The 12740-nt window shown below is 41.7% G+C and overlaps 1 protein-coding gene across 11 annotated transcripts in view; it reads right to left on the reverse strand.

Annotated features, from left to right (window-relative positions):
- Positions 1-12740, reverse strand: part of DCAF1 (DDB1 and CUL4 associated factor 1) — an 82310-nt gene that overhangs the window by 32794 nt on the left and 36776 nt on the right. For all 11 annotated transcript variants that reach the window (XR_004272430.1, XM_032290009.1, XM_032290006.1 and 8 more), the window contains 4 exons: positions 8138-8296; positions 4701-4880; positions 3934-4143; positions 2045-2214 (listed from right to left, as the gene is read on the reverse strand). Coding sequence is in view for 10 of the 11 variants with exons in the window: in XM_032290009.1 (XP_032145900.1) it covers positions 2045-2214; positions 3934-4143; positions 4701-4880; positions 8138-8296 (719 nt within the window). In the remaining variant the exon portion in view is untranslated. The remainder of the gene's footprint in view (positions 1-2044; positions 2215-3933; positions 4144-4700; positions 4881-8137; positions 8297-12740) is intronic.

Raw genomic sequence — 12740 nt, forward strand, 5'->3', positions numbered from 1 at the left:
CAGCTACTCAGGAGGCTGAGGCAGGAGAATTGCCTGAACCCAGGAGGCAGAGGTTGCGGTGAGCTGAGATCGCGCCATTGCACTCCAGCCTGGGTAACAAGAGTGAAACTCCGTCTCAAAAAAAAAAAAAAAAAAAAAAAAAAGTATTTATACCCTTTCTGGTTATCCTGTCAGCTGTCATCATCTTTTTTTTTTTTTTTTTTTGAGACAGAGTCTCCCTCTGTGGCCAAGGCTGGAGTGCAGTGGCACAATCTGGGCTCACTGTATCCTCCATCTCCTGGGCTCAAGCAATCCTCCAACTGAGCTCCCTCGTAGCTGAGACTACAGGCAGACACCAACACACCCAGTTAATTTTTGTATTTTTTTTTTTTTTGAGACAACATCCTGCTCTGTTGCCCAGGCTGGAGTGCAGTGGAACGATCTCAGCTCACTGCAACCTCCACCTCTTAGGTTCAAGTGATTCTCCTGCCTCAGCCTCCTGAGTAGCTGGGATCACAGTCATGCGCCACCACATCCAGCTAATTTCTTCATATTTTTAGTAGAGCCAGGGTTTCACCATATTGGCCAGGCTGGTCTTGAACTCCTGACCTTGTGATCCACCCACCTCAGCCTCCCAAAGTGCTGGGATTACAGACATGAGCCACCAGTCCCGGCCAATTTTTTTATTTTCAGTAGAGACGGGGTTTCACCATATTGCCCAGGCTGGTATCAAACTCCAGACCTCAAATGATCAGCCCAACTCATCCTTCCAAAGTGCTGATATTACAGGCGGAGCCACCATCACACATGGCCCACACTTTTTTAACACATAAATGTTTTTACATTTTTAATTTCTAATACAGTAAACATCAATAGATTCAACACAAAAACAAAAGTCCTTTAGAGTTCTCAGTAATTATTAATATGGTAAAGGTATCCTGAAACCAAAAACTTTAGTAACATCTGCTCCAAGAGTACCTCACTATATTTAAATCCTGGGATTTAACAAACAAGCTATATTCTCCCTAAATAAGTCCCTCTCTTATCTTTATGGCAATGAGTGAACAGGAAAAGAAGGTCAAGCACTCTGTTTATAAACTTTGTTACTATCTTAAGACCCCATATTTTTCAAAACGAAGTTTTATTTTTTACATTATCTTCAAATAAAACCCATCCAGTTTCCTGATTAACCCAGCCACCCTTTTCTGGGCCTTGTCCTGCTCTGCCTTCAACTAATTTGTGAAAATCCTAACAGTGTGTTGAATTCCAAGAATAAAAGGACATTTTTTTTTTTTTTTTGAGACAGTCTTGCTCTGTCACCTAGACTGGAGTACAGTGGCATCATCTTGGCTCACTGCAACCTCCACCTCCCTGGTTCAAGTCATTCTCCTGCCTCAGCCTCCCGAGTAGCTGGCACTACAGGCACGTGCCACCACACTCGGCTAAGTGTGTGAGAGTGTGTGTGTGTGTGTGTGTGACTACAGGCATGGGCCACAACACTCGGCCGAGTGTGTGTGTGTGTGTGTGTGTGTGTGTGTGTGTGTGTATTTCTAGTAGAGATAGGGTTTCACTATGTTAGCCAGGATGGTCTTGATCTCCTGACCTCATGATCTGCCTGCCTCAGCCTCCCAAAGTGCTGGGATTACAGGCATGAGCCACCACATCTGGCCTAAAAGGACAATTTTATATGAACGTAATATAAACATTATACATGACTGCCAAATAGTAGCAAGACACTTAAAGTCTAAGTACTGAAGAATCCTGGATTCCAGCCTCAAGACAAGACTAACTCTAGCTCTACAGCTGTGGCTATGTAAATCATGTATCTTCTTTGACAGTACAGATGCTGATCCTTGCCTATTATTCAATATTTACAATCACCAAGATGGTATATATAAATAAGCATGCTATAAATTAAAATCATATTTTCATGCTTAATTTCTCAGATTCAAGTTCAAAATTTTAATTCAACAAATGTTTGCTAAGCATATGCCATGTGCAAACCAACATCAACTTTAGTAAAAAGGTGCATCAAACTCCATTTGAAATCTCTCTCTGGTCCCACCTTGCATAATAGGTCTTCCAATTGCAGGCAATAGAAATAAGCTGCAATAAGAGTTGCACACAAGAAAGTTTGAGGAAGACTTCAGCTGGTTCCCAATACAGTTGCGCTGGGCCATATTCTATCAAAAATTCCATCATTTCCACAATCTGTTCATGAGTATATGAACATGCCTATAAGGAGAGATACATATTATTATTATACATAACTCTACATCTACCTACTACCTTCTTAAGCACAGCTCACTGGCCAAGAGATTTTATTTTATTTACTTATTTATTTAGAGACAGGGTCTCACTTTGTTGCCCAGGCTGGAGAGCAGTGGCTTGATCACAGCTCACTGCAGCCTCAATCTCGCAAGCTCAAGCCATCCTCCTGTCTCAGCCTCCCACGTAGCTAGAACCACAGGTGTGTGCCACCATGCAGAGCAAATTATTTTATTTTTCGTAGAGACAGCATCTCACTTTGTTGCCCAAGCTGGAATGCGGTGGCATGATCATAGCTCACTGTAGCCCTGAACTCCTAGACTCAAGAAATCCTCCCACCTCAGCCTCCCAAAGTGCTACAATTACAGGTATGAGCCACCATGCTTGACTGAGGTTTAAATAATAAAGTAAGTAAAAATACCTTTCAAATTCCACAATTCTTGAGTCAAAAGCCCATATGTGAAATAATGACCATATATTGCTTAATCTTTTATCTTATTTATAACTAAAGTCACAATACAATTTGCCCAAAAAGATAACAAAAGTTTCCTTTGTGCATATAAGTTACAGCTCAAGAGAAAGAACCATCATGTGACTGATTTCTTTTCACTTTGTGATCTTTTTTTTTTCTTGAGACAGGGTCTCACTCTGTTGCCCAGACTGGAGTGCCACAGCACTATCACATGTAGCCTCAAACTCCTGGACCCAAGTGATTCTCCCACCTCAGCCTCCCAAGTTGCTGCCACAGGCCCACTGCTATGCCTTTTTTTTTTTTATTGAGACAGTCTCTGCTCTGTCACCCAGACTGGAGTGCAGTGGTATCATCATAGCTCACTGCAGCCTTTAACTCCTGGGTTGAAATGATCCTCCCACCTCTGCCTCTCAAGTAGCTTGAACTACAGATGCACACCCCAGGGCCCAGTCAATTTTTTAAACTTTTGTAAAGACAAGGTCTCACTGTGTTGCCCAGGCTGGTCTCAGGCTACTGGCCTCAAGAGATCAGTTTGTGATTTTTTAAAAAACATGCAGCTAACTCATCTTTATCCCAAAACATATCAAATTCCAAAATGACAGAGAAGTGGATTTATAAACACATATTTTCAGACAAGAAATTCTGCACAGAAGGCAAATCATCTAACTTTTCATTTAAAAAAGAAAAACAAAAAACTCTTTGCCAGGTGCGGTGGCTCACACGTAGAATCCTAGCCACTTTGGGAGGTCGAGGTGGGAGGACTGCTTGAGCCCAGGAGTCTCCACACACAAAAAATTAAAAGTTAGCTGGGTGTGGTGGTGTATGCCTACAGTCACCTAGCTACTAAGGAGGCTGAGGTGGGAGGATCACTTGAGCCTAGGAGGTTAATGTTACAGTGAGCTATGGTCACATCACTGCACTCCAGCCTGGGTGACAGAGGGAGACTATTTCAATAAGAAAAAAAGAAGGATTTTTTATACACACTTCAGTTAATCTTTTAGTTTTAGTATCCCAGCAACTTACAACTGAAAGCAAAACAATTCCCTGAAAATCACCTATTATATCCATTTTTCAATTGTTCTGCATTCATACAGGGAAGTATTTTCCAACAATGAACACAGCACAGAGATTACACTGATCTGAATGTGAGTTTGGACTGAGATGCTACAGAGAGGGCTAAGAGAATTTTCCCTTTCAAGGCAAGGTCCTCTCACCTTGTACGGGGGTTGCGGGTGGACAAGAATGCCACCCTCAGTCCTCTGAAGTGACTGCTTAACTTCCTCCAATTTAATGGCCAGGTGAGCCTCAAAGTATTTGCGCAAGGCCATGCAGGTATGTTTCCCAGTTTGGCGGCTAGCAAATATTTCATCATCACTCAGAAGTGCACCCTGATCTTCCAAATTTAGAATCTCCAAAGTACTGATCTATTAAGATGCAAAATATTGGGGCAAAAGAGATAAGGCAGTAAGAGTTAAATAAAAAGATTTTCAAAATAAGAAAATATTTTAGTAAACTTTTTTCCTTTGCATACATATTCTGCTTATGTATCAGTAAACTTTTATGCTTAACAAGACTGACAAATATCAAAGCATATTTACGTATATCTATGTATATAACATGCTAACAGTAGCTATATGAAAGCAAAACATTAAACCCACACCAAAAAATGAACAAGCTTTTAATCATATTGAAAAATATACAGGCATAAAACTATTGCTTTTAGGAAGATCAAGATCATCAACCACCAACTCCCCTTATAAGATTACTATATCCAAGGCAAGTCTACAATGGCACAGTGTCCTCTAACTACTAAAGAAAAAAAGAAATTTATGAATGAAGGGGAAAAAGAGACTTCACAAAAAGAATAGCAGGAAAACTCCTCTAATCAGAAGCTTCCTTTCTTCAAAGGTGTGCTGTTAAAGGGCAGCCAAGACAAGCAGGACTTTTAATCCTAGTGAGAAAAGCCCTGAAAGAACCTCACCAAGTTCACCAGACGACGAAGACCATCATAGCGGTCAAAGAGCTCCAAGACGGCCCGGAATGAGAAGCAAATTGAAAAAAACATGGTAGCATGACAGCATCCTGAAGCATGAGAACACTCCATTAACCACAGGGTATACTTCACCACATCGGACAGAACATTGTGGGGATGCACGCAAACCTGCAAAAAAAATAAAATAAAATAAAACAATGCTCTTACATTTGTGGGCAAAGGAAACCTGAACAGGATGGAAAATTCACCAGTATAGCTATCTGCAGAATACAATGACCATTCCCAATCAAGTCATTCTTAGTACAAAGTTTAAATTGTAATACAGTAGCAATTTTAGAACACAATCCATTCCAAATCTGAAAATGACCTAAATTTAGATAAATATGTAAGCACAACCTATACTTAGTGAGTGCTGTCAAATATTTACATCATTTAATGCTCACAAGGGCTCTGTTATATAGGTACTAGGATTCCCATTTAAAAGAAGAGGACGAGATAAGGAACTTCTCCAACGTAATACAAGTGACAGACTTCTGATCCTAAGACTAGGAGTTTAGTATTCTTCCTCTGATTCACTCACACAACTTTGATGTCTACTATGGATCAGAAAATGAAACTGTAAAGCATCGCCAGGTTTCCTTCATATTTTTTTCTCTATCTTAGCCTTAAGTAATTTTGTAGGTACACACACAGATTAGTTTATTCCTCTCAAAAGACTGCCTATCTTGCATAATGTAAACATCAAAAAAAAAATTAAAACTGATTATCTTCTTAATAACTAAGCATAGATGAATATTGTCATACTCAAGAAGAAATTACCCATTTCACTCTACCAGAAAAGACACACCAAATAAGAATATTAAAAGAAGTTCCAGGCATAGAATTAACAAGAGCTTTGCTTTCCTAAGGGCTGCTAGGAGCCCAATCACTTTTCAAATGTACAACCCACAGCCTGGGCAACATGGCAAAACCCTGTCTCTACAAAAAATGCAAAAATTAGCCAGGTGTGGTGGTGTGCCCCTGTCTTCCCAGCTACTTGGGAGGATGGTTTGAACCCAGGAGGCGGAGGCTGCGCTGAGCCAAGGTCATGCCACTACACTCCAGCATAGGCCACAGAGCCAGACCCTGCCTCAAAACAAAAACAAAAAACCACATACATATGTATAACCCCACCCACACTTCTAAAAAAATCTCAAGGCCAGGCACAGTGTCTCACACCTATAATCCCAGTACTTTGGGAGGCTGAGGCAGGAGGATCACAAGGTCAGGGGTTCAGGACCAGCCTAGCCAACATGGTAAAACCCTGTCTCTATTAAAAAAAAAAAAAAAAAAAAAAAAAAAAATTAGCTGGGCGTGCTGGCAAAAGTGCCTATAATCCCAGCTACTCAGGAAGCTGAGGTAGGTGAATCACTTGAACCTGGGAGGTTGAGGTTGCAGTGAGTCCAGATCCCGCCACTGCACTCCAGACTAGGAGACAGAGCAAGACTATGTCTGAAAAAATAATAATTATTATTATATATTAAAGAATCTTAACTAGAAGAACAATAGAACCAAATGGAAAACCTCTCTGCAGCCCTAAGAACAGTTGGGATCATTTTATTATCACCGTAACAAACTATTTATTAATATAAAAAAAGGATCAGCTGAGTGTGGTAGCTCATGCCTACATCTCAGCACTTTGGGAGGCCATGGCAGGAGGAGTACTTGAGTCCAGGCATTCGAGACCAGCCTGGACAACATGGTGAAACCCAATCTCTACAAAAAGTATAAAAATTAGCTGGGTGTGGTGGTGTACATCTGTGGTCCCAGCTACTTGGGAGGCTGAAGTGGGAGGATGACTTGAGCCCAGGAGGTCAAGGCTACAGTGGGCTGTAAGCATACCACTGCACTACAGCAGCCTATATCCTGGACAACAGAGCGAGACCCTGTCTCAAAAAAAAAAAAAAAAAAAAGGGGGGGGGCTGGGCGTGTGGCTCATGCTGGTAAATCCCAGCGCTTTGGGAGGTCGAGGCAGGTGGATTACAACGTCAGGAGTTCAAAACCAGCCCGGCCAACATGGTGAAACCCTGTCTTTACTAAAGATACAAAAATTAGCCAGGCACAGTGGTGGGCACCTGTAATCCCAGCTACTGAAGAGGCTGAGGCAGGAGAATTGCTTGAACCTGGGAGGTAGAGGCTGCAGTGAGCCAAGATCACACCACTGCACTCCAACCTGGGCGACAGAGTAAGATTCTGTCTCAAAAAAAAAAAAAAAGTATAAAAATTAGCCAGGCATGGTGGCACAAGCCTGTAGCCCTAGCTATCTGGCAGGCTGAGCGCTTGGGCAATAGGGCGAGACCCTTTCTCTGAAAATACAGACACACACATCCTTCTTTTTTTTTTTGAGTCGGAGTTTTGCTCGTTACCCAGGCTGGAGGGCAATGGCGCGATCTCGGCTCACCGCAACCTCCGCCTCCTGGGTTCAGGCAATTCTCCTGCCTCAGCCTCCTGAGTAGCTGGGATTACAGGCACGCGCCACCAGGCCCAGCTGATTTTTTGTATTTTCAGTAGAGATGGGGTTTCACCATGTTGACCAGGATGGTCTCGATCTCTTGACCTCGTGATCCACCCGCCTCGGCCTCCCAAAGTGCTGGGATTACAGGCGTGAGCCACTGTGCCCGGCCCATATCCTTCTATACAATACAAATGTGTGTGTGTGAATGAATCAGTAAAAGAATAGGTCTGTTGTTTTTTTTCAAGCTCCTGTGGGCACAAAAACAATGAATTTCTTTTTTTTTTTTTTTTTTAAGATGGAATCTCACTCTGTAGCCCAGGCTGGAGTTCAATGGCACAGTCTCGGCTCACTGCAACCTCCACCTTCCAGGTTTAAGTACTTCTCCTGCCTCAGCCTCCCAAGCAGCTGCGATTACAGGCACCCGCCACCACGTCCGGCTAATTTTTGTATTTTTAGTAGAGATTTTTGTATTTTTAGCACAGACCATGTTGGCCAGGCCGGTCTCGAACTCCTGACCTTAGGTGAGCCACCTGCCTCAGCCTCCCTAAGTGCTGAGATTACAGGCATGAGCTACCGCAGCCAGCCTGTTGTTTTTACAGTAACTCATAAATGTCACTCCACTAAGACATTGGAAAAGTGCCTAAACACTAATCCTAATGCCACAGAAATGGCAAAACTAAATAAAGCTCCCAGACTCCAATCCACCCAGTATTTCCCCAGGAGAAAAAAATAGAACCCTTTCTAAACAATTTTACATTTTTAGAATGCTTTGTAAAGACTAGACATTTATACTCCTTGCTTCTTTCATTAAAATGTATTCCTTCAACTATTCATTTTTTCTTATCCAAAAGTCATTCTGCAAATGTGATCTTTTCAAGAGGCTGTCCCCAACCTAATCCCAACCCCAGAAACCTGTATAGATGAGACTTACTCTTTCCATGGCATCCTGATTGTAGGATAGGTAATACAAACACATAGATACACCGGTTGCAGCCATAGAAGGACGAGGAATTTCCAGTAATTTCTGTACTCCATCATGTGCCACAAATTCTGTGGCAAATTTGTTATGGAGCAGGAGAGATGCTAGGTGCTAAAAAATAAGAACACAAATCACCACAAAATAATCTAGAAAATTAACAAAATCTCTTGACTTAATATTCAGTTAAGCTGTTAAATACAAAAGTCCTCTAAGGAAACGAACCCCTCAAAAAAGAAAACCCAATATTATTTAAAGCAAACAAAAAGATTAAGACTCCTTAACATTCCTCTTTTCCTTCTTAACACCATGGATTTTTTTTTTTTTTTTTTTTTTTTTTGAGATGGAGTTTCACTCTTGTTGCCCAGGCTAGAGTGCAGTGAGGAGATCTCAGCTCACTGCAACATCCGCCTCCCGGGTGCAAGTGATCCTCCTACCTCAGCCTCCTGAGTAGCTGGGATTACAGGCGCCTGCCACCACCCCCAGCCAATTTTTGTATTTTTTAGTAGAGACAGAGTTTCACCATGTTGGCCAAGCTGGTCTCGAACTCCTGACCTCAGGTCATCCACCCACCTTGGCCTCCCAAAGTGCTGGGATTACAAGTGTCAGCCACCACACCCAGCCTTAATTTTTTTTTTTATAAAGGTGAAAAATATTGCTATAAGGGTGGGTGGGGTGGCTCATGCTTACAATCCTTGTACTTTGAGAGGCCAAGGTGAAAAGACCGCTGGAAACCAGAAGTTCAGGGGTAGCCTGGGCAACACAGCACAATCCCATCTCTACAAAAAATTTAAAAGTTAACCAGATGTAGCCGGGCACGGTGGCTCAAGCCTGTAATCCCAGCACTGTGGGAGGCTGAGGTGGGTGGATCACGAGGTCAAGAGATCGAGACCATCCTGGTCAACATGGTGAAACCCCATCTCTACTAAAAATACAAAAAATCAGCTGGGCATGGTGGTGCATGCCTGTAATCCCAGCGACTCAGGAGGCTGGGGCAGGAGAATTGCCTGAACCCGGGAGGCGGAGGTTGCGGTGAGCCGAGATCGCGCCATTGCACTCCAGCCTGGGTAACAAGAGCGAAACTCCGTCTCAAAAAAAAAAAAAAAAAAAAAAAAAGTTAACCAGATGTAGTGGCGCATGCCTGTACGTAGTCCCAGTTACCACAGGGAGGCAGTGGTAAGAGGATCGCTTGAGCCAGGGAGTTCAAGGCTGTAGTGAGCTAGAATCAACTGCAATGCTGCACTCCAGCCTGGGTGACATGGTAAGACCCTGCCAGTCAATCAATCAATCAGTAACCCTACAACCATTTTACTATTACATATTTAGGTTGGTGCAAAAGAAACTGCAGTTTTTGCCATTGAAAGCAACAGCAAACACCGTAATTACTTTTGTATCAACTTAATAGCTTCCCTAAAGGACTTTTGCTAATCTTGCCATTTTAATCCTTTTAATATAAACAGCTCTATGTCTTAACTTTTGCTCAGTCACTGACTCATCAACTAATGAAGTCCCAAAATCTGCTTTCCTTTAAATTGCTCAATATATCCCCAAAAAAACAATCTTGAGCAAATCATCGAAACAAGTATATTTTTAGAATTAATCACATGCATTTTAAATAGATGGCTTAAAGTGTTTATCTTTTAAGGTTAACTTCCTGTTCAATTCCCACTAGCCTCTCTAGGAGGACAAGGTTACAGGCAGGGAGTATAATGCAAGCAGCAGGCTGCTTGATGTCTCTGAACTTAGGTCAACATCGACAAGGCCTTGGGAAAACTAGAGCTCCGCCTCCTGTTTCTCATGCCAAGGTATCTTCCAGGTACCAACACATAGATTGGTAATTACATGATTTGGTATCTGCACAAACCTCACCAAGGTCAATGGAAAAAGAGGGATGTGCCCTCTTCAGAGGTTCTCTCAACGAGCAGGCTCAGGCTAACCCATATAGAGAATTCAAATCCCTTCTATCACTACCCTATTTTTTGTTTGTTACACAATACTCTATCACACTTCTACCCATTCCTTCCCTCAAGACACAGCTAAACTGTGACACCCATTATAATTCTCCACACAAAAACCTAAAAATAGAAACTGCCCAATCCGTTCTTCCACTGCATCCTGTTCAAAACCAGAAATTGCAACTGAAAGCAATATCGATGGGCCACTGGAGACAACTTTTACCTCCAGCTTCATCCCACTGTGTAAAGTATAACCATGAGTTTACACACTTTGCATACACACACACCAAATCCCACATGTAGAGACATGATATTCTAATTATGTCTGACCACCCCCAAACTTAAAATTTCTGAAAGTTGAAGGGCAAATTTCCTCATTTCTATTCCATTTCAAAATACTTTGGAACTATACTTGCCAATGCAGTAGTCACTAGCCACATGTGGCTAATTAAAATTAAGTAAGATTAAAAATTCAGTGCCTGAGTGGCACTAGCTACATTTCAAATGCTCAAAAATCATATATGGCTAGTTGCCTCAGTATTGAACAGCACAGATACAGAATATTTTCATCATCATAGAAAGTTTTATTGGACAGCATAGCTCTGAAATATCAATAATGAAATTCTGACTTTAAGACTCAATGAAAGTATCATCTCTGCTATGAGGTATTTTCTGGAAATTGCCATCTCTCAGGAAGAGCAGACCACTCCCTTCTTTGTGTCCCCACACTTTTATCTCAACATCTGTAATATTTACAAGGATTATAGGCTAGGCTCGGTGGCTCATGCCTGTAATCCTGGCACTTTGGGAAGCCGAGGCGGATGGATCACCAGAGTTCCAGATCAGCCTGGCCAACATGGTAAAACCCAGTCTCTACTAATAATACAAAAATTAGCCGGGCATGATGGTGCACACCTGTAATCCCAGCTACTCAGGGGGCTGAGACAGAAGAATTGCTTGTATCTAGGAGGCGGAGGTTACAGTGAACTGAGATTGTACCATTGCACTCCAGCCTGGATGACAAGAGCAAAACTGACTCCAAAAAGAAAAAAAAATTATAGGTTTATATGTCTGTCTCTCTTAACCAAACCATAAAGGGCAAAGACCTGATTTATTTATTCATTGGCTTCTTTGTATCCCTCGCACCTAAACCTTATATTTGGCTGATAAAAAGCAGTCAATACATGTTCAGCAAAGTTGCCAAGTGGCAGTAAAATAAGCAGTTCGGCAAAGGGAAAATAAACTAGAGGATGATTAAAGAAAAAAACAAGGCTGGGCGTGGTGGCTCACACCTGTAATCCCAGCACTTTGGGAGGCCAAGGCAGGTGGATCAAAAGGTCAAGAGATTGAGACTACCCTGACCAAAATGGTAAAACTCCATCTCTACTAAAAATACAAAAATTAGCCGGGCATGGCAGTGTGTGCCTGTAGTCCCAGCTACTCAGAAGGCTGAGGCAGGAGAATCCCCTGAACCTGGAAGGTAGAGGCTACAGCGAGCCAAGATCACACCACTGTACTCCAGCCTGGAGACAAGAGTGAGACTCTGTCTCCAAAAAAAAAAAAAAAAGAGAGAGAGAGAGAATTGTGTCAAGATCGCCAATGGGCACATCACAAAAGTTTGATCCAACCTTGGTCCCAGAGTCTTCACAAATGCTCACTGAAGAAAATTCCCAGGATGATTCAGGGGCCTCTCAAAACTTCTGCTTCGACATGTTGATAAAGAACTTTAGTAACTTGACTATCAACCTTAGTACCAAATTTCCCTTCCCATCTACCAGAAGGTTCACTCCAACAACAGTATACAGGAGCAATGATCCTCGGGGAAATCAGAGACGACCTGCTCTACAGGAAAGGGGTAAGAACATTACTATCTTTGCAGAAAGAAAAGGATGGCAAAATCGAGATACATGTTACTTGGCAGAGTTCCTAGGCTTGAAAGAGAACTAACAAACACTAGGCTTAAGGGAGTTCAGAATGAATCAAGAAATGGACCATTCAGATGTCCCTGTAGTTTCTACATGTATAACCGATAAGATCCTTCTGAGAATGCTAGAATAGGGAATTATGACATTAGCCACTTCAGCCATAAACCTTTTTCTTATACTTTTCTTTCTTGCTGGTAATTTTATGTAGCAGGTTGAAAAAGTTACCCTATGCTTGGATAGACCGTATATCAATAATTTTGATAATGAGTTCTAGGATGTATTTTTCTTCTTGTATCTTTTCCTTCCTACCATGATACTAATAATTTATAAAGGATCTGTGTAGTTTGAATGTACTTGAATAACTTCAGCATAGTTTAGCTCTATTTGCTCTAATCCAAAGAAGCACCAAGAGGGCAAAAGTATTCCCATGTGTTTTAGAAGCCTGAAGTCAGTGAGACGAAACCCAACATTAAGAATTTGAAGCAAAGTCACTTGGGAAGGAATGTAAAGAGAGCATTGGGTAGTTTGGCTACAGCATATTTTCTGGCTTTCAAAAAATTTGGACTGCAATAAGAGGAAACTTTGTGCTATTTTTACAATTTTCAGTACAAATAAAGGTATGTATAGAGAAAATAAGTAAAGTTGACATATCAGTCCCTTAAAAAAAAAAAAAAAAAG

This window comes from Sapajus apella, unplaced genomic scaffold (assembly GCF_009761245.1).
Source record: "Sapajus apella isolate SASKATOON/1434 unplaced genomic scaffold, GSC_monkey_1.0 scaffold23, whole genome shotgun sequence".
NCBI classification, from domain to species: Eukaryota; Metazoa; Chordata; class Mammalia; order Primates; family Cebidae; genus Sapajus; species Sapajus apella.